General features: G+C 40.1%; 2 protein-coding genes across 8 annotated transcripts in view; both read left to right on the top strand.

Annotated features, from left to right (window-relative positions):
• The window catches only part of LOC140491370 (B-cell CLL/lymphoma 7 protein family member B-like), a 39,190-nt gene extending 25,142 nt beyond the window's left edge, over nt 1-14,048 (top strand). For 2 of the 4 annotated variants that reach the window (XM_072589455.1, XM_072589458.1), the window contains 4 exons: nt 1,760-1,874; nt 4,137-4,307; nt 7,383-7,462; nt 9,054-14,048. In XM_072589455.1, coding sequence (XP_072445556.1) covers nt 1,760-1,874; nt 4,137-4,307; nt 7,383-7,462; nt 9,054-9,152 — 465 coding nt within the window. In that variant the 3' untranslated portion in view covers nt 9,153-14,048. The remainder of the gene's footprint in view (nt 1-1,759; nt 1,875-4,136; nt 4,308-7,382; nt 7,463-9,053) is intronic. The other 2 variants (XM_072589456.1, XM_072589457.1) reach the window with 2 other exon arrangements.
• A 5,244-nt stretch (nt 14,049-19,292) lies between these two features.
• The window catches only part of mks1 (MKS transition zone complex subunit 1), a 67,253-nt gene continuing 64,507 nt past the window's right edge, over nt 19,293-22,038 (top strand). Inside the window, exon 1 of one of the 4 annotated variants that reach the window (XM_072589453.1) lies at nt 19,293-19,311. Coding sequence is in view for 1 of the 4 variants with exons in the window: in XM_072589449.1 (XP_072445550.1) it covers nt 19,874-19,947 (74 nt within the window). In the remaining 3 variants the exon portion in view is untranslated. Of the gene's footprint in view, nt 19,312-19,340; nt 19,431-19,649; nt 19,948-22,038 lie in introns of those variants that run through there. The other 3 variants (XM_072589452.1, XM_072589451.1, XM_072589449.1) reach the window with 3 other exon arrangements.

The raw sequence follows: 22,038 nt of genomic DNA, 5'->3' as shown, positions 1-22,038 counted from the left end.
CTGAAGATAAATTAAGATTTATACTATCCCTTAGAACTTTCCCAATAATTATCCCATCTCTCTTATAGGTTTAGAAAATATATTTTTCCTGGATTTTACTTGAATATTTCATGAGTTTTAATTGTTTTTTCTAGTTTCCTTTTAATTTCACACTTTACGACCTTTAGGTTTCCTGCAGTACCTGTATTAAGCCCTCATTATCAGTAATTAGCTTTCATTTTTCTCTTTATCTTCTTCTTTAAGGTCCATGACAGGCAAGTTTCTCTGGATTTGTTTATCACACCCTTTATCTTTAATTGAAATTCTTGCCATGAAATCTCACTATCTCTTGTTGAATGCCTTCCACTGATTTGTCACTGCCTCACTTTCAAGTAACTGTTTTATCATCAGGTTTAGCTACATCAAAATTCATTTGGTCCTGAACGCCAGAATTTCTTCCTAAAACCCCTCCAGTTTTTTGCCTCTTCTACCTCTTTTAGGACACTCCTTGAAACTTCTTTGACTGAGCTTTTAGTTACCTTTCCTGATAATTTATTCATTAGTTCAACAATTTTTTAAATTTCCTTTTATTAAATTCCTCTTAAGTGCCTTGGGAAAATGCTTTATAAATATAAGTTACTGTTGTTAAATGAGGGCTGAAGGCTACTGTCATTGCTTCGATTCCTTTGTTGTCTTATTAAAGAGCAATTGAAGAAACAGCTTTTAATTGATTAAACATCTGATTACTTGACCTGAACTATCAACATCCTTTCTCTGAAGCACTCTTTTCTGCCCCCCCCCCCCCCCACCACCGTCACTCAACTATTACATAAATGCTGCCCCCTTCACATTTCACGTCGGTTCTGATGAAGAGTCATTTAGACTCAAAATGTTGGCTTGCTTTTTCTCCATTGATGCTGTCTGACCCACTGTAATCTGCAGCATTTTGTTTTCAGTGCAGAAATTAAGTATTTAATTTAGTTTGTCCCTGCCTCTTTGCACTGCATTTGTAAAGAAAAGTCTGTTGTAATTATGATGTGCCACCAACTCAAAATTCTTTTTACTGTGGGGATAATTACACATTGGATAATATGGTATTAACCGGCTGTATACTGTATTGATATTTAGTAGAGGTGTACCAGGGATGGAAGTGGAAGGGTCAAAAGGTGGATCAAGGCAGAGGGGTGAAGTATTTATTGGAATTACTTTCACCAGCCTTCTGTGGACTGAATGTAATAAAAAGTTAACTGGAATTACTTCCAAATACATTTCTAGTGGAAAAATGTGCAAGGTTCAATTTCTGTACGGAAGGAAGAATGAAGAATGAGTTTAAAAAATGCTTTGCTTTACTCTGCAATCTGTTTCCTTTCTTTTGCTGCATCCTCTCTGTTCCACATAAAACAAAATAAGAGTCCAGTCTGACAGAGTCCAAATGGTTTTGTTAAAGGGAATAATGACTAATAAACGTATTGGAGTTCTTTAAGGATGTAATAAGCTGTGGTAAAAGTGCTGAAGAGATCAGAGCCTTGACAAAATACAATCTGTATCAATAATCCAAACAGGGAAACCTCCTGTATTATAATCAAATTTGCTACTGACAGTAAAGAAAGTTGTGATGAGGATACAAAAAGTCTCCAAAGGTATATAAGTAGAGTATAAAAATTTGGCAGCTGGATTATGATAAAAGGAGATGTGAGATTGTCCACTTAGTCAAATGAATAGTAAAATAGTGGGCTCAAGGGACCAACTGGTCTACTCCTCCTATTTCTTAACTCCTTAGGACAAAGCAAAATCGAAGAACAGTCTTGAAACAAAAAGTACAAAGGGAGACAAAGGCTTCCAGCTGCTGCCTGTCTCAGATAACAGCTCTTCCCCCATCCTCCTGGAACTGAATGGTAAGTATGTTTAAAATGTTAGTACTTGATGCTCTGAGATGACCCTTTGCACGCACTGTTCGATTTGATTTGATTTGATTTGATTTGATTTATTTTCTTCAGCTATGAGCAATGTTGGAGAGATTGCATATTGTTGTTCTGGGAAAGTAATGCTAAGTGGGCCCCTTGAAAGGTTTATTTAATTTTTGTTTACAATTAAGTGTCTTGTAAAATAAGTTCAAAGGGCTTCAAGAATCAAACTAGAAGTAGAGGACTAGAGTCACATGTAGGTCAGACCTGCATAACAGGTACCTTTTTCTGAAACTAGTTACGTTTTTCAAATCTATTTTTTCTCTCATTGTCATTCCACATATTACCAAATCTTTGGCTATTAAATTTCCTAACTTGCCTAGTGGAATTTGAGATGCTAATCTAGTTCAGTATCATAATAATAATCCCACTACTTTACCATTAATGCTGAATGATAATGAACTGTGTAAACAAAATCTTACCACTTGATATTTTCATGTGCAATGCCACATTAAAATAGGACAATAATTTTGTTGTTAGCTTAAATATCACCAAATTATTATAAGAACATTAACATTTCTGTCAGAAATGCTCTGTGACAACCTTGATTCATTATCTCAAAATCCTACATATGTGACCAGCAAAACATCATCTTAGTATTAAATGATTGAAAAGACATTGCCCAAATTTTGAAAAACAGGTGTATAAATAGTTTTTCTGAAATTTCATAAAGAGTGAAAGTGTCGTGAAACTTCACTGAAGCTAAATGTCAACACTACTTTAAAGGAATGGCTTCGGGCATCTGTGGTGCAAGAAGCAGCATCCTTATCTCTGAGCCAGGAGTTACGAATGAGCCCACACTTATAATTACACCCTCCTTATCCAGCAAATCCTAAGAAGGCCAATCAGATTGGAAACCTGCAAATTCCTCCAACATACCATAATGGCAGATGGTAGGAGTGGGAGAGATTCCTGACATCCTTGTGATAGAAAGAATGTTGGAGCCTCTACCATCATTATCCATAGCTCCAGAATACAACATGCATGTTGCTGCAGCAACTCTAATGCTGTGAGTAGACAGTGACATACCACCACCATAGGAGGGAAGCTAAGGAATAAGTGAATGATTTATAACAGAAAATAGAAAATATGAAATGTTTAATGTCCAGTGCAACTGGTGCAATGATCTTTGTTATGCTGACTACAAAGTAAATACTAGTAAATTGACTATTATTTTGAAAAAGTAACACAATGTTAGCTCAATGAGTAAATGTGAGTAAATGCTCAATCCAAGATGTAATTCTTGATCAGTATTTCGTTATGTGGTATCAGTCGTGTCAAAATTAAAAACTGTATTTGGTCAAAGTTCTTGGACTAATGAAGAATAAGCGTTTGGCAGGAGTATTCTTATGGATTCTTGTAGAGAGAAGAGGAAAACTTCTTCAAGGCAGGCATTCTTGCAAGAGGATTCACAGTAAGGTTAAAATCAACGAGGTAAAACAAGGACTGCAGATGCTGGAAACCAGAGTCTAGATTAGAATGGTGCTGGAAAAGCACAGCTGGTCTGGCAGCATCTGAGAAGCAGGAAAATTGACATTTTGAGCAAAAGCCCTTCATCATTCCTGAATAAACAAAATGCAATAAAGGGCACAAAGTGAGGGCAGTTTCAGGTTGGTTGTGTTAACACCCTTTGTTATTTGGACTTCCAGTAGTAAATACCTGTAATTTATGCAGTAATCACCAGACTCAAGCTCTTTCTTCAATGAAGAGATGGATGGACTCCTACAGTGGCACCATTTAATAACAGCAACATTCAAATGTGCAGTGCAAACTAGCAAATATGATGGGGATTTCTCAGCTTAATCCTAATTCCACTTATTTGATCTGAGGGTCTTTGTGAGCTCCGTGTTTAGCCTTCATTCACTAAGTTAAGTGTGTATAAATGTTCAGATCAGAAAGAACAGAGATTAGCTTGGCTTTGATGTCAGATATTGTGGAACAACCTGATGGTGTTTACTATCCTGACTTGTACATGAAAAGTGGTCACTGGGAACAGCCAAACTTCTTGGTCATGTAACCTTGCAGGAGTCAGTGTCTCCAGGGAAGCAGGGACAGGAACTCGGGGAAAATCTTATTAAATTGCTTTTTTATAACATTAATGGGCATACATTGTACCTAAATGATTGGAAATGTTTTTCCTTCTAATGATCATTTCAGATTGATTAAATATGATTGTGTGTTTTAATCTTTCAGATGAGACCAGTAATCAGAGCTCCTTATCAGATGCCTACCAGGTAAAAGTGGACAGCAGTACAAACTCAAGCCCCAGCCCGGAGCAAAGTGAACCTGTCAGCCCAACGCTTCTGTCTGATTTTAAAGCAGATGACTCTCAGCCTCCCATGCTTGGGCAGGAAAGCATGGAAGGTATGGAGAGCAACAGGAATTATATTGGCTGTTACTGTGCAATCACTGTGAATATATAAAACTATCCTTGAGTAGTTAATTGGATGACCGTTCAGTGCAAATCGCAGAGTATGCTGAGTTGTCAGAGGTGCCATGCTGTCTTTTAAAATATTAAAATGTGGTCCAGAATGACCATTTAGATAATTGTGAACAAGAACCCAGGGGCGCGCGCGTTGCGTTGGGTGAATGTAGCTGAGAAAGAAATAGGTAGATGAAGGTGGGGGAGAAGGTGATAGGGGTGAAGTGGCTAGATGGCAAAGGTGATGGACAAGTTAAGAGGGTGGTGACAAGTTGGAGGCTTGGGACTGGGATAATATGGGTGGGGAGATGAAATGACCTATCCCCACCACTAGGGACATATTTCCCTTTCCAACCCTATCAACGTTCCAGAGACACCGTTCTCTCCACGGCTCCCATGTCAGATCCATGACCCCACCAGCCCACACCCTACTCCTGGCACCTTCCCCTGCCACTGCAGGAAGTACAAAACCTATGCCCACACCTACCCCCTCACCTAAGTCCAAGGCCCCAAGGGATCCTTCCATATCCAACAGAAATTTACCTGTACCTCCACCAATGTCATCTACTGTAACTGTTATGGCCGATATGGTCTCCTCTACATCGGGGAGACTGGATGCCTACTTGTGAATCATTTCAGAGAACATCTCTGGGACACCCACACCAACTAACCCCACTGAAGACTTCAACTCCCCTTCCCACTCCTCCAGGGACATGCAGGTCCTGCCTCCTCCATTGCCAAACCCTTATCACATGGTGCCTGGAGGAATAACGCCTCATCCTCTGTCTTGGGACCCTGCAATTACATGGGATCAATGTAGATTTCACCAGTTTCCTCATTTCCCCTCCCCCCACATTATCCCAGTCTCAAGCCTCCAACATGGCACTGCCCTTTTGACCTGTCCATCATCTTTCCTATTTACTTGCTCCACCCTCCTCTCCAACCTATCATCTTCTCCTCCACCGTCATCTACCTATCATATTCTCAGCTACTGTTCCACCTCCCATTTATCTCTCAGCCCCCTGGCCGACAAGCCTCATTCTCCTGCTCCTCGGATACTGCCTGACCTGCTGCGCTTTTCTAACATCACACTCTCAACATAAAGATTATGCACCCGCATTGAAGTTTACACAACATTGATCAATTGTTGGTAAACAGAACATCCCTAGACAACTTATTCTTGTACTGTAATACCCTTTAAAGGAAGACCAGCATGCATTTGACGTCCTAATTGCTAATTTTGTGTCTTTTGCACAAATACACCAAAATCATAGAGTCATAGAGATGTACAGCATGGAAACAGACCCTTTGGTCCAAACTGTCCATGCTGACCAGATATCCCAACCCTATCTAGTCCCACCTGCCAGCAACTGGCCCATATCCCTCCAAACCCTTCCTATTCATATACCCATCCAAATGCCTCTTCAATGTTGCAATTGTACCAGTCTCCGTCACGTCCTCTGGCAGCTCATTCCATACACGTACCACCCTCTGCGTGAAAAAGTTGCCCCTTAGGTCTCTTTTATATCTTTCCCCTCTCACCCTAAATCTATGCCCTCTAGTTCTGGACTCACCGACCCCAGGAAAAAGACTTTGTCTATTTATCCTATCCATGCCCCTCATAATTTTGTACACCTCTATAAGGTCACCTCTCAGCCTCCGATGCTCCAGGGAAAACAGCCCCAGCCTGTTTAGCCTCTCCTTGTAGCTCAGGTTCTCCAACCCTGGCAACATTCTTGTAAATCTTTTCTGAACCCTTCAAGTTTCACAACATCTTTCTGATAGGAAGGTGACCAGAATTGCACGCAATATTCCAACAGTGGCCTAACCAATGTCCTGTACAGCCGCAAAATGACCTCCCAACTTCTGTACTCAATACTCTGACCAATAAAGGAAAGCATACCAAATGCCTCCTTCACTATCCTCTCTACCTGTGACTCCACTTTCAAGGAGCTATGAACCTGCACTCCAAGGTCTCTTTGTTCAGCAACACTCCCCAGGACCTTACCATTAAGTGTATAAGTCCTGCTAAGATTTGCTTTCCCAAAATACAAAACCTCGCACTTATCTGAATTAAACTCCATCTGCCACTTCTCAGCCCATTGTCCCAGAGCATCGTAGTTGAATGTTTTATTTCCTTAAAAATATATTCTACTATATTATTCATACTACTAAAATGAATACAGCACAAAATTTTACCATTTCACTTTCCAACTGATGCCCCCAATTGTCCTCACAACACACACCTTTGTCATCTCTGTGGTGCCATTCAAGATGATCAGCTTGCTAACACTATTGAAGAATGCTTAGAGCTATGCATGAAGAATAGTGGTCTTGGAGAGGTACTGAAGGCTACTTGGTATTCATGAAATTGTATTGCAGCAAGAGCCAACATCCTCCTTACAGGTGAAATGAAAAAAAGTGTCCCATTGTTTCTATGTACACAGTAATAGTGACATTGTAAAACTCCGTACTTAGCCTTCATCTCTTTCCTGCAGAAAACATTGACTGTCAACTAGGATGCAGATCAATCAGTACTGCAGCTCTTCCTCAGAGTAGCTTACCTCAATCGTCAATCTGAACACTAATACTAATTGTTCCAACAGAGATCAACCAACTAACTAACAGAATTGACCTAAACTGTGAGCGTCAGAGAGCTGTTCAATTGTTAATGCATAGGTTTTCAGAATGGGACCCTTGGCTGGTTACCCTGAAGCCATTGCATATTGTCCTCTGTATGGCCTCAGCATTAAAATCAACTAGCTCTGTTTAAGACAGAAAATAATGGCTCTGTTCCTCACTTATAATTTTATTCAATAATAAAATAGTTTTGTTTCCCTGATGCTTTGAATAAAGTGCAAACAGGTTTTCAATTTCCAAGTTATTTTAGTCAGATTCTCACAGTTCTCTTTTCTCCTGCTAAGATCCCAACCATTTTTCTGACTCTTATTCAGCAAGTGGACATTTATGGTTAGTCTGGATAGAAATTATGGTAATTTCTCAATTCTCTCTCACAGAACCTTCCCTTCCTTCCTCAGAAGTAGGAGATGACCCTCCAATGCTTACAAAGGAGGAGCTGGTTCCCTTGCAGCCTCAGGTAAGCCACGAACCAATTGTGTGTACACCTACTTTTTGGGGAAGACTGAGCTCTTGTATGTTTTAGTGTAGTTGTGAGAATGAAGCACACATTCGAGTTAAGCTTCAAACCCCAAATTTAAACTTTTCAAATAGCACTTCTTTTACTTGGGTTATTTAGATCAGTTTGGACATGTATAAGTTAAATGTGCAGATCCCAACATTTTAATTTGGAAAAGCACATAGACAAATGAATAAAAGTCAAGTCTTAGGGTGGGTGTGCATTTTGGTGTAATTATCCCTGTGATTCATTTTTATCAAACACAAGTGAAACTGATGCAGAAATTTGACTCCTGCTGCAAGGCCATGGTTTCCAAATTAAGATGACACATGCAAACGCATTTAATGCTTACCAGGATAAATTATTATCCTGGTAGAGGATGGGAAAAAAAAGTGAATTTCATCACTGTGAATCTTAGGATTTGAGCTCATATGTAAATGCTATGAAAATTGGGAAGCTACAGATTCTTTTATTTAGGAAAGGAAAATTGGTTTAAGTCACTAATCATGTAGTCTCTACTGTAAAATGAATATTAGATTAGATTAGATTCCCTACAGTGTGGAAACAAGCCCTGCGGTTCAACAAGTCCACACCGACCTTCCGAAGAGTAATCCACCCAGACCCATTCCCCTACCCTATATTTACCCCTGACTAATGCACCTAACGCTATGGCCAATTCACCTGACCTGCACATCTTTGGATTGTGGGAGGAAACTGGAGTACCTGGAGGAAACCCACACAGACATGGGGAGAATGTGCAAACTCCACAGACAGTCACCTGAGGCAGGAATCAAACCTGGGTCCCTGGTGCTGTGAGGCAGCAGTGCTAACCACTGAGCCAACATGTCACCCAGTTGTGGAGAGACAGATGGGGAAAATCTTGCTCTGATGTTTTCCATGGTCCGTTACCTTGTAGAATCCCTGTCTTTAGTGTTGCACAAGAATAACCACTTTAATAAGTACAGAAAGCAGTGCAACAGGTAGGATGAATGAGTTGCAGAGCAGGAGAGAAATTTGGAAAGTGATGCTATCGGCAATATTGATCCAGAGAATAGAGCCATAATTTATCGTATTTGAGTTTTTTTAAGCAAATTAATTATCTTAGGAGTATTAAAAAGTATTGTCAAAATAAAACTGAAAAGTGGTATTAATAATTTCCAGATTCCAAGGTGGATATGGTCTTTGTGGCTGTCTGTCTTTAAATTATTATGTACCACTGACACTAAACTCATTTTTAACAATAAAGCTCATGTATTGGATGAATCAAAATAAGCTAATTCTTTGGTGAATTCAATGAAGACAATATTCAAGTGGGAGGCTGAAAATCTCACTGGATCACAGAATTTTAATGGGAAAAATGTAGTGTCATATTCAGCAGTAGAAAGATTAATCTTCTTTCAGTTTTTATTTAATAGGGACCCATTCAAAATGTTAATACAGATCTTGGTTTTCAGTGAATTTTCATTTGAACCAAAGTTTTGTAGTTTTAACAGCAAATCTTTAACATGCTTTTTGATTCTTCAGATCAACTCTTTCTATGGTTTGTTACCAGGTTGTGGAAGAGGAGGATGATGAATATTCAGGGGCACCACCACTGAAGAGGGTATGCACTGGACAGAATGCTGTGACCCAGCCAGTAACCGAGAGCTAACCCAGAATCTCAATTTGGGTCTTTGCCATGGTACAATCTGACTTGACCATCACACATATGACTGACTTTGAAGAATGATATTTATTTTCTACTTTTAATGAATTGTGATGGTTGTGACTTTGGAGTCTGAATTTATAATGTTTCTGTATTGCAGGATGATGTCCCTTTTGTTGGGCATACTTCATGGCTCCATTGGGTCTTCCTAGTTGAAGACACTTTTATATTGATGGTGTCAAAAGTATAACCTAATATAAAAGATATGCTCTCCTTGCCTCTGAATTGTGTCTAACATTTGGTTTTCATCAATCTTAAAATTACCTATTGGAAGTAAGAACACATGGGCTTCCTTCTTATTGACCCACTACAGGGATTGATTGCACACTGATACAGTATAGAGGGAGGAGCACAGACTTCAGGACTGATCTTTTGGAGCCCTAACATCAATATGAAAGTGCCTTGACATTGAAGTGCCTCCAATCTTAATCAAGGCTAAATGAGCTTACTGATGACAGATTTGTGCTAAGATTGATTCTTGACTCTATCCTGAAATTTTTAGTCTTCATCCTGAAATCCTCCTTATGATACAAAGTTGCGCTTTATCATTTGTAGCCAAGGAAAGCACAATAGGGTGCAGTTTAAAAAAATGGAATTGTTGAAGTTGGATGGCTATTTGGAAGTATTTGGTACAACATAAGAACTAGGAACAGGAGTAAGCCATGTGATTCCTCAAGTTGGCTTTGACATTTAGTAAGATCATGGATGATCTGATCTTGGTCTCAGTTTCACTTTTCTGCTTCTTCCTCTCAACCCTTGAGTCCTTATTGTTCAAACTTCTGTCTTTCTCAACCTTGAATATAGTCAAGGATTCAACCTCCACAGTGCGGTGGGTAGAGATTTCCAAAGATTCTTCTTCATATTTATCTTAAAAGGGCAGTCCCTTATTCTGGAACTATACTATACATTCCTCAGGATATTGCGTTCCAATAAGAACATCTCCCATTCTTTTAACCTCTGAGTACAGATCCATCCTTTCTTCATAAAATAACCCAAAAAATAAACACAAGTTATATTGAAAAATGCATTTTCTGAAGTTCATTATTTAATAAATTTGCTTCAGTGAAAAAGAATGGAAAGTCCTGTGAAAGAACAGGTTTCATTTTTAAGTTAATGTAAGCCGTTGCTATATCTTTGACGTGTGGAAAATTATGCACCTAATTTTCAGTGATACTGAATCAATCTTTTATACCTTGTTTAACCAGGACTTGCATTTTTCGCTAGGGAGAGCACAATGGTGGCTCAGAGATGATTTATATATACGCATAGAAAATAGATTCTGTTCTTTAGTTTATTTGCTTTCAGTCAACAAGCAGCCAGGCTTATTGTGACAATGGTGTGAGTGTTAGTGACTTGACAACTGAATTGGATTTAACTCCACATTTAAATCATCCATTGGCACTGATTCCACAGGTTCACACAGTAACCACTTTGTCAAAAGAGAGGAGTATATAGCTGTATACGGAACATATCCCACCTGGGAGTTGGCATGATGAGAGGAGGAAGGAAGAAAATCTCCACCCAAACACCAAACCATTCACATTCTATTACTTCATTTACTGAATCAAATTGCCAACTGTCTTGCAGCTGATTTTACTGAAATCAGACCATTTCTTATCTGGAGATGATCCCAGATTAAACAACAGCAGTGGAATGTAAATGGTAATACTAATCAACCAACCATTTTAAGGATAAGTACAATATATGAAGGTCCTTAAGCATTTTGATCCTTGTATAATACACTGGTTATCAGGTTACAATATTTCAGTGTTTATTGAAACATCACTGTCTATATTAATTGTTAGCTGGAATATTACCAACAGATGAATACTTTATGAAACCCCATTTGGCTTACATTAAGAATTATCGTCTAAGTGTGGCTCAAGGGGTCTGCAGTTTGTGTGGACCATCTCTGATCCTGCAAGAGCCAATCAACACTTTCAGGAAGGAAAATAATTTTCAAAAATTGGGTATTCGTTTCCTGATTTTATTATAAACCGATTGTCTACCTTCAATTTCTCAATGCTTTTCTATACAATTTTTTATTGCCTTTTTTGGCACAAAAATACAGGAAATTAATCCATTAATTACACAGCAAAAAGACAGTTCACAGTAATGTTTAATATTTTTCTTCTTATCCATACTATACTTGGAAAGTGTTCTTTTTAATGGAAGTTTCTACCTATAAATAGTGCTCCTGCCAAAGTATCTCCTTTCTGCCTTGCATATACAACTCAAACCCATTCAGGCCCTGCCCCATGATCTACACTGACTACGTTGCCTAGATGTGAGTACTAGTGTATTTTTTAGTTAGATACAGTGTTTAACTTCTGATGCTTACTTGTCTCATTTTTATCTTTATTAATGTAACTCTCCCCTCTTTCATGGATCAACCCAAATGTAAAGCTACTCACTGTCTCAGTTTAGTTATGATGTGGAGGTGGTGGTGTTGGACTGGTGTGGACAAAGTTAAAAATCATACAAGACTAGGTCAGAGTCCAAAAGGTAGATTTGGAAGTACAAGTTTTCAGAGTGCTGCTTCTTTGCCAAGTAGCTAGTGGACCAGGATCATAGGACATACTATATATATATAGCAAAAGATCATAGTGTCATACAACTGATGCATTATATTGAGCAAACAGCAATCTAGATTTGTTGAATATGTTGCATCAGTTGTATGACACCATGATCTTTTGCTGTAAATTCTGTGTCCTATGATCCTGCTCCACTAACTACCTGACGAAGGAGCAGTGCTCTGAAAACCCTTCCCTCCAAATATAACCTGATGTTGTGTTTTTTTTTTAAAACTCTGTTTAAAACATTTATCACTATATGAAAATTGGATTATAGTAAATTGGCAATCTATTTTAAACCTGCTTGATCTACCTTTTTATTGAAGTTGATATAAAAGAACGTCAGGTAAGATGTGAAATGGATAGCTTATTCATCATTGCCTGTTTCATCCAGCAATTCATGTTAAAAGCACCCCAAATTTCTTCTTTCTAGAAGTATATCAGTTGCATATTCTATAGCTTTGTTTTGGCTGAGTCAGTATTTTGGCCTTGTGTATTAGATCTGTATTCCACTTCACTACTTCTTAATCCTAACATTCTAGTCTTTAGTACATACCCCAGTGAATAGCTTTGTCATTTTTTAAGATCTTGAAAATGTTAAAATGTGTTAAATGTATTTTATATGAAAAAGAAAGTATGTTTACAGTGTGGTCTCTTACCTTATCTCATCCACAGACCCCATCCCACCACTTCCCCAGCCCAGTGGAGATTGTGTACTTTGCTTCTTGCTACTTTATATAGTGGCTGTTTTAACCACTGGGATCTCTTTCAAAGTTTCTGAAGAGCAGAGATTTCCTAATTACAATACGGAGACACCTATCTTGTTGATATAGATTTTGCTTTTCATGGAAGTGAAGCCAGAACAATGTGAAACTATTAAAAGATTGTAATTTCTGAAGAAAAATGCATAAGAGTTATATTTTTGAATACAAAGAACTAAATAGATTAATCAATTTGTACATTGAATATTTTTCTTTGCTATTCCACTTAGCTTGCTCTTTTTGAAGGTAACTGTCATTTTTGTTAGTTTATTTTTCATCGAGGATATTACTTGGAAAATTTGCTTTGTATATATGGTATTTTGTGCAATGGAATGGAAACCAGCCAGAATATTCTGGGGCATTCAAACAGGCTCACATTTTATTTCAAAATAAGGTTTGAATGATAGTAAGTTAATTTTCCTATGATGTAATGGACTGTTCATTTTTGATGTTGTACTGGAACATATGTTGTTAAGTTAAATGCTGATTATTCTGATTTGTAACTCAACTACTTTTCCAATCAATCTCAGACAACACAAATGTTGATGAGGAATTCTAAATGTCTGTATAAAAAGTCTTCATCATTATTGGATCAGAGATGCAATAAGCATTGTTTAAAGAAGATCCATGTACTTGGTGTATGATACATCCATTTGTATTGCAGCCAATGTTAATAATTAACTTGTGAATCACTAGAACTCTGTTTTAAATGATTCAACAATGTAATTAAGTTCCTTTCATAATTTAAGAAAAATCTTGTTAACTTTATTGCAAAATTATTTCTGGCTTTTTCTGCCTCAAATAAATTTGTCCAGGCAGTGAAGAAGAAATGTTAGTAATTTTTCATACTTTAGCAGTGGGACATTCCAAAGAAACATGATTTGAAAGGTATATGTACACTGTTAGATGGGGTATGGTGCCTCGACTACACTGTATTTATAGTTGCAGACTTTACAAACATCACCTAGAGAGCATTCAATTTTACAAAATGTCTAGTTTGATTCTATTGCACAGTCCAAATTCTAAAGAATAGTTTATCAGTTAGATGTTTGGTTTAAGTATTTTCATGTTTAATTTTCTTTTAAAATTTTGAAAAGGTAAGCACCAGCCTTGGCAATCGGTATAAGCACATGTGTATATTTTTAAAGTATTTGTGTATTATGGCCATTTGCATATTCCACTGTTTAGGATAAAGCACTTACTGAAAGTTATTTTCTGATATTTACTGAGGCACCATAAAATGGGTGCTGATCCTCTCCTATTGCCTTCAATGTGTATTGACTTCAAAATCTGTCTCCTGTTCATGAATACTGAGACAGAAACAGTGTATTAATCACTGGTTCGTGCCTCAGTGATAGAAATTTGCGAAAGATGCAAACCATAATGTCAAAAAATACTTTTTTTACCTCAAAGGTTAAGTGTTGCCTTTCATATTGTAAAACCTGAATGACTATTTAGATTGCTATTTGAAATGCTTGTGAAAATAAAGTGTTGCAATGCATTAAAAAGTGCACTATTTTACTTAGAATATCAATCAAAGTAATTATAATAACCTGGTAAATTCATACTTGTGATTTGGAATGTGATATGCCACCTCACAGATACAGATTGCAGTTCGGTGCAATATACTTGAGATTTCAAAAGACTAAAGTGGACTAGTGACTAAATTGAGGTTAGGGGCTGAAGAAGCAGATTGACAAGTTAATGTTAATATAATGAAATTTGTAACCATTATTATTTATTATTTACATAAATGTTTACCACCAAATTGGAAATTTTGTTTAAATTGATAAAATGTAAACAAATAGTAACTTGCAGATTGGGCGGGTAAATGGCAACTGATGGGTGTAAGGTGGTATGGTTTGTTAGGAGAAATAAGTAAGTTACCTTGCAAAATAAAAGCTGATATGATACAAATTCACAAATCATGAAAATCAAAAATGCTGGTTAACAAAGCTCTAAAAATACAAATAAAACATTAGGGTTCATAACTTATATTTTTGTATTTAAATAACTTAGTATTATACTTGTATTGAAACTTAGACCACATATTGAAGTACTGGGCAAATATCTGGTTTTTATATTGCAAAAGCAATGTAAAGTTACTGAAGGGGATGCAAAAGAAAATCTGACAATAATTCCACCAGAGCTGAGAGGTTACAACTATAATGGACGGCTAAACAAGTTTGGGTTCTTTTCTTTCAAAAAGTGAAGTTTCAGATGTGATTGGATTGAGGTCTAAGATTTTAAAGGAGTTTAATAGGGTGTAGATATTTTCACTTGTGGTATTGTCCAAAACACAGGGCCATAAATACAGGGGGCGGCACGGTTGCTCAGTGGTCAGCACTGCTGCCTCTCAGCACCAGGGTCCCAGGTTCAATTCCAGCTTCAGGCGACTGTCTGTGTGGAGTTTGCACATTCTCGCCGTGTCTGTGTGGGTTTCCTCCGGTGCTCCATTTTCCTCCCACAGTCCAAAGATGTGCAAGTCAGGTGAATTGGTCATGCTAAATTGCCCATAGTATTAGGTGCATTAGTCAGAGGGGAAATGGGTCTGGGTGGGTTACTCTTCGGAGGGTCGGTGTGGACTAGTTGGGCCAAAGGGCCTGTTTCCACACTGTAGGGAATCTAATCTAAAGTGGTTAGCACCGCTGCCTCACAGTGCCAGAGACCTGGGTTCAATTCCCACCTTGGGCGACTGTCTGTGTGGAGTTTGCACATTCTCCCCATGTCTGCCTGGGTTTCCTCCGGGTCCAAAAAAAGATGTTGGGTGAATTGGCCATGCTAAATTGCCCGTAGTGTTAGGTGTAGGGGAATGGGTCTGGGTAGGTTGCTCTTCGGAGTGTCGGTGTGGACTTGTTGGGCTGAAGGGCCTGTTTGTATATTGTAAGTAATCTAATCTTAAAAAAAGCCACTCATTTCTGCAGTGTAAACCAACAGCAACCTGAAGATACCAAACTGCAAATCTACTAAGTTTACATCCCCCATGAATTTCTGTATAGTAGTGAGACAGGGATTACTTATGGTAGACAAGGTATCCTCAGCATCTTTGAGGATGCTGATCAAAGTCACCAACTTTGAGGTCATCGTTCGTGAAAGCATACAGAATTTTCAAAATATATCTGCAGTGACTTGTCATCATCTGTCCAGAAACATTGACATGTGTGATAATTTGGACACTGAATCTAATCTACTGGATGTCTAGATCTAGAGTCAAAGAAATGTATGGCAGGGAAACAGACCTTCGGTGCAACTCATCCATGCCAACCAAATATCCTAACCTAATCTTGGCCCTTTCTATTCATATACCCATCCAGATGCCTTTTAATGCTGCAGTTGTACCAGCCTCCACCAGTTCTTCTGGCAGCTCATTCCATACATGCACCACCCTCTGTGTGAAAAAGTTGCCCCTTGGGTCCCATTTATATCTTTCCCCTCACTCTGTAGCTTTGGCTGTCCACACACATCTCTTCCTCCTCCCTCGGGGAAAAGACTTTCTGTTTATACTATCCATGCCACTCCAAAATGCAGCACCTCAAATTTATCTAAATTAAACTCCATCTGCCACTCCTCAGCCCATTGGCTCATCTGATCACGATCCCGTTGTACACCTGAGGTAACCTTCTTCACTGTCCACTACACCTCCAATGTTGGTGTCATCTGCAAACTTACTACAACACACCTACAGATGAGCTATGAAATAAGGAAACATTGAATCAGGAGACAGCCATTGAATGTTGAGATCCCTGGAGAATGATTATTCAGAGGGGCTATCAGAAGAGGAGGGAAGAAATGGGAAATGTCTCAGCGCATTGCCTTTATCTGCAGCAAGTGCAACAGAGACTGCTGTGCAGGAGTAGGACTTCTGCATCACAGTAAGTGATGTTTAACAGAATTGACTCCCAAAGTGCAAGCCATTGTCTCGTGATTTGGGAGGCTGACAAACTAATAAATCAGTAAGAAATTCTATGGAAAATTCTTTAATCAAAGTAAAATCAACATTCAGGAGATACTCAGAAGGTCAGTCAGCATCTGTGGAGACATAAATAAAGTTAATAGAGTTCAATGACCCCTTTTAAGCAATCATGTGGAGTTAAGTTGCAATCAGTCATGATCTTAGTAAATGACTGTGCAGCTCAAGTGTCTTACCCCTGTTATGTATGTTCACATACAGATATAGAATGTCAAACTGACAGGGTGAGATGAAGTAAGGTGGGAAGACACTTGTGATTGAGATAAATTCTGAAATTGGTTGGGCTGTAAATACTATGAAACACAAGAGTGATTCTATACATGTTATAATTGCTACCACGTAGCACCCAACATCCATGAATATACTTGAATTTTAAGACCATAAGACATAGGAGCAGAAGTAAGGCCATTCGGCCCATCGAGTCCACTCTGCCATTCAATCATGGCTGATGAGCATTTCAACTCCACTTACCCGCATTCTCCCCGTAGCCCTTAATTCCTTGTGACATCAAGAATTTATCAATTTCTGCCTTGAAGACATTTAGCGTCCCAGCCTCCACTGCACTCTGCGGCAATGAATTCCACAGGCCCACCACTCTCTGGCTGAAGAAATGTCTCCGCATTTCTGTTCTGAATTTACCCCTTCTAATTCTAAGGCTGTGTCCACGGGTCCTAGTCTCCTCGCCTAACGGAAACAATTTCCTAGCGTCCACCCTCTCCAAGCCATGTATTATCTTGTAAGTTTCTATTAGATCTCCCCTTAATCTTCTAAACTCCAACGAATACAATCCCAGGATCCTCAGCCATTCCTCATATGTTAGATTATTCCAGGGATCATCTGTGTGAATCTCCGCTGGACACGCTCCAGTGCCAGTATGTCCTTCATGAGGTGTGGGGACCAAAACTGGACACAGTATTCCAAATGGGGCCTAACCAGAGCTTTATAAAGCCTTAGTAGCATAACGGTGCTTTTATATTCCAACCCTCTTGAGATAATTGATAACATTGCATTCGCTTTCTTAATCACGGACTCAACCTGCATGTTTACCTTTAGAGAATCCTCAACTAGCACTCCCAGATCCCTCTGTACTTTGGCTTTACGAATTTTCTCATCGTTTAGAAAGTAGTCCATGTTTGTATTCTTTTTTCCAAAGTGCAAGACCTCGCATTTGCTCACATTGAATTCCATCAGCCATTTCCTGGACCACTCTTCCAAACTGTCTAGATCCTTCTGCAGCCTCCCCACTTCCTCAGTACTACCTGCCTGTCCACCTAACTTTGTATCATCGGCAAACTTCACTAGAATGCCCCCAGTCCCTTCATCCAGATCATTAATATATAATGTGAACAGCTGCGGCCCCAACACTGAACCCTGCGGGACACCGCTTGTCACCGGCTGCCATTCTGAAAAAGAACCTTTTATCCCAACTCTCTGCCTTCTGTCAGACAGCCAATCCTCAATCCATACCAGTAGCTCACCTCGAACACCATTGGTCCTCACCTTGCTCAGCAGCCTCCCGTGTGGCACCTTATCAAAGGCCTTTTTGAAGTCTAGGTAGACCACATCCGCTGGGTTTCCCCGGTCTAACCTACTTGTCACCTCTTCAAAGAACTCCAACAGGTTTGTCAGGCACGACCTCCCCTTACTAAATCCATGTTGACTTGTTCTAATCCAATCCTGCTCTTCCAAGAATTTAGAAACCTCATCCTTAATGATGGATTCTAGAATTTTACCAAGAACCGAGGTTAGGCTAATTGGCCTATAATTTTCTATCTTTTGTCTTGATCCTTTCTTGAACAAGGGGGTTACAACAGCGATCTTCCAATCATCCGGGACTTTCCCTGACTCCAGTGACTTTTGAAAGATCTCAACCAATGTCTCCACTATTTCCTCAGCCACCTCCCTCAGAACTCTAGGATGTAGCCCATCGAGGCCAGGAGATTTATCAATTTTAAGACCGTTTAGCTTTTCTAGCACTTTCTCTTTTGTAATGGCAACCATACTCAACTCAGCCCCCTGACTCCCTTTAATTGTTGGGATATTTGTTTTCCACTGTGAAGACTGATGCAAAGTACTTATTAAGTTCTCCTGCTATTTCCTTATCTCCCATCACTAGGCTTCCAGCATCAGTTTGAAGTGGCCCAATGTCTACTTTTGCCTGTCGTTTGTTTCTTATGTATTGAAAGAAATTTTTACTATCATTTCTAATATTACTGCCTAGCCTACCTTCATATTTGATCCTCTCCTTCCTTATTTCTCTTTTTGTTATCCTCAGTTTGTTTTTGTAGCCTTCCCAATCTTCTGATTTCCCAGTGCTCTTGGCCACTTTATAGGATCTCTCTTTTTCTTTGTAGATTTCCTGACTTCCTTTGTCAGCCATGGCTGTCTAATCCCTCCCCGGATAATCTTTCTCTTCTTGGGGATGAACCTCTGTACAGTGTCCTAAATTTAACCCACAAACTCCTGCCATTTTTGCTCTACTGTCTTCCCTGCTAGGCTCTGCTTCCAGTCTATTTTCGTCAGTTCCTCTCTCATGCCCTCATAATTACCTTTATTTAACTGTAACACCATTACATCTGATTTTGCCTTCTCTCTTTCAAACTGCAGACTGAACTCTACCATTTTATGATCGCTGCTTCCTAAGTGTTCCCTTACTTTAAGATTTTTTATAAAGTCTGGTTCTTTACATAGCACTGGGTCCAGAATACCCTGTTCCCTTGTGGGCTCCATGACAAGCTGTTCCAAAAAGCCATCCTGTAAGCATTCCTGGGTACTACAGGAACACTGGATTGCCATGATGTGTAGGTGCTCGTGTTATACTGGAGTGGACAAAATCAGAATTCACAGGACACCTGAAGAAGGGGCTGCCCTCCGAACGCTTGCGATTTAAAATTAACCTATTGCTCTATAACCCGGTGTGGTATGACTTCTGATTTTGAACATTGAATTGACAGTATAGAAAATAATCTCCCTTAGTTTGTTAAATTTCCTTTCTTCTTTGTAATTTAGATGGTTATTGCTTGTGTCCCTTGAGGAGGGGCATCTCATTTGATAATCTTATTTGGTTGATGGGACTGAGCCAACCGAAAGAGAGTGAACAGTTCTGGAGAGAGAGAGAGAGAGAGAGAGTGTGTGTGTGTAAGTTGTTGCGGTGTGAGCTGGTGGTTGACCAGGAGGACGGTCTGCAGCGGCATATTACTGGCAGCGTCAGCTTGGGCAGTTCATAACCGAGAGACGTGAGAGCCGCCACCGCTGCTGCCCGAGCCCGGTTGGGTGGGTGGGACACAGGGCTCCATCGCGCTGCAGCCGGAGCTGAGGCGTGAGGCCTAGTCCGTTACCAAGGAAACCGCAGGGACCGCGGCCATGGCGTATTGCGGCGATGAGCGGGTGGAAGCGGTTTACCGGACCCGGGACCCGGTGAAAAATCTCCGGATCCGGTACGGGGCGAGGAGAAGATTAACCCGGGTTATTTTCTTCTGGGGTGGAAGAGAATGAGAATAACCCGTTCTTTGGGCGGGAGGGGGAGAGGGTGTAGGAGGGAAGTGAACACCGTTGTGAGAATAATGAATATTTGGTTTTAAATGAGGTGAATATAAGGTCAGGAAATGATCGTGTTTAATGTTTGAGGGGTGTGTAGCGTGTGATGGTGGGTCATATTATTGTGGGCTGGAGCATTCAGCTGTTGCACTTATTGAATAAAACTTGTTTTGTTGCTTCAGTATGGAGAGGCGATGTCCTAAGTGGTATTATTATTAGACTTTTAACTCAGAGACACTGATGTGGTCCTTGGAACTTGGGTTCAAAACTTGTCAGATGGTGAAATAGACAAACGCCTTGAATTAAGAGTCTAACTATGACCATATAACCATTGTTGATAAAACTCATCAGTTTCACGAAAGACCTTATACTTGTAAGCTGCTGTCTGTAACTGGTCTGCCCTACAAACCCACTGCAATGTAGACAATCCTGGAAGCACAATAAGTGCTGGCCCAGCCAGTGATATCCACATCCTGTGAACAAATAAAAGAAACATATTCAGGACAGAAGAACATGGGAGTGGTTTGGGGTAGAACGGGAACTAAGGATGATGTTTTTGGACGAGAAACTGACTAGATGGTTCTATTTTTCTAAACAAAAGCTAGATGTTGAGATGGAAAGTTGGATTCGTGAACTTACTTGTGAAATGTTGCTTATCACTGTTGCACTTTGGCTAAAATTGCATTTATGCCAGAGTCACTCTGTCAAGCTGTCAAAAAGTGTGGTGTTGGAAAAGAATAGCCGGTCAGGCAGCATCTGAGGAGCAAGAGAGTCAACATTTCAAGCATAAGCTCCTCATCAGGAATGTATGAGTGTGTTGGTGGAGGGAGAACGGTGAGGAAAAGGGGGCTGACGTAAATGGGAGGGGGTGTGGAGCTGAGCGGAAAGTAGCTGGAAACGAAGGTGGGGGTGATGGAGATATGTCGGAGTGGCGGGTGGAGCAGATAGGTGAGAATGAAGATAGACAGGTAGGGCAATGCCGAGTTGGAGGGTTGGATCTGGGATAAAGTGGGGGGAGGGGAGATCAGTTAACTGGTGCAATCGACATTGAACCTGTGTGATTGAAGGATCCCACTGCGGAAGATGAGATGTTCTTCCTCCAGGCGTTGGGGGGCTAGACCTTGGTAGTGGAAGAGGCCCAGGACTTGCATGTCCTTAGCACTGTGGGAGGGGGAGTTGAAGTGTTTGGCCAGAGGGTGGTGGGTGTCTCCTGGAGATGTTCTCTGAAAAGTTCTGCAAGTTGAAGTCCTGTTCCCCAGTGTACAGAAGACCACATGGAGAGCAACGGACACAGTAGATGAGACTTTTGGAGGTGCAGGAAAATCTCTGTCGGATGTGGAAGGATCCTTAGGGCCTTGGATGGAGGTGAGGTGGGAGGTGTGGACACAGGTTTTACAAGTCTTATGGCAGCAAAAGAAGGTGCCGGGAATAGAGAGTGCATTGCTTGGGGATGGAGACCTAATGAGGAAGTCGTGGAGGGAATGGTCTCTGCAGAATGCAGATAGGGGTGGGAAAGAAATATATCTCTCGTGGTGGGGTCTGATTGTAGATGTTGGAAATGGCAGAGGATGATGCGTTGTATCTGGAGGTTGGTTGGGTGAATGTTGAGGACTGGGGGCGGTCTGTCCTTGTTGCGATTTGGAGGGGTGGGGTTCAATGGTGGAGGTGCAGGAACCCCACCCTTGAACTCTGCCCTTGAACCCCACCCCTCCAATTGCAACAGGGACAGAACCCCTGGTTCTCAACTTCTACCCCACCAACCTCCAGATACAACGCATCATCCACTGCCATTTCTGCCACGTACAAACAGACCTCAGCACCAGTGATATATAATCCCTCCCCACCCCTATCTGCATTCCACAGAGACCATTCCCCCTGTGACTAGAATCCATCATTAAGGATGAGGTTTCTAAATTCTTGGAAGAGCAGAGTCTGATTAGAACAAGTCAACATGGATTTAGTAAAGGGAGGTCATGCCTGACAAACCTGTT

This window comes from Chiloscyllium punctatum, chromosome 19 (assembly GCF_047496795.1).
Source record: "Chiloscyllium punctatum isolate Juve2018m chromosome 19, sChiPun1.3, whole genome shotgun sequence".
In the NCBI taxonomy this organism is placed as follows: domain Eukaryota; kingdom Metazoa; phylum Chordata; class Chondrichthyes; order Orectolobiformes; family Hemiscylliidae; genus Chiloscyllium; species Chiloscyllium punctatum.
The sequence above is the reverse complement of the archived record's forward strand: the minus strand, read 5'-3'. Positions and strand labels throughout refer to the sequence as shown.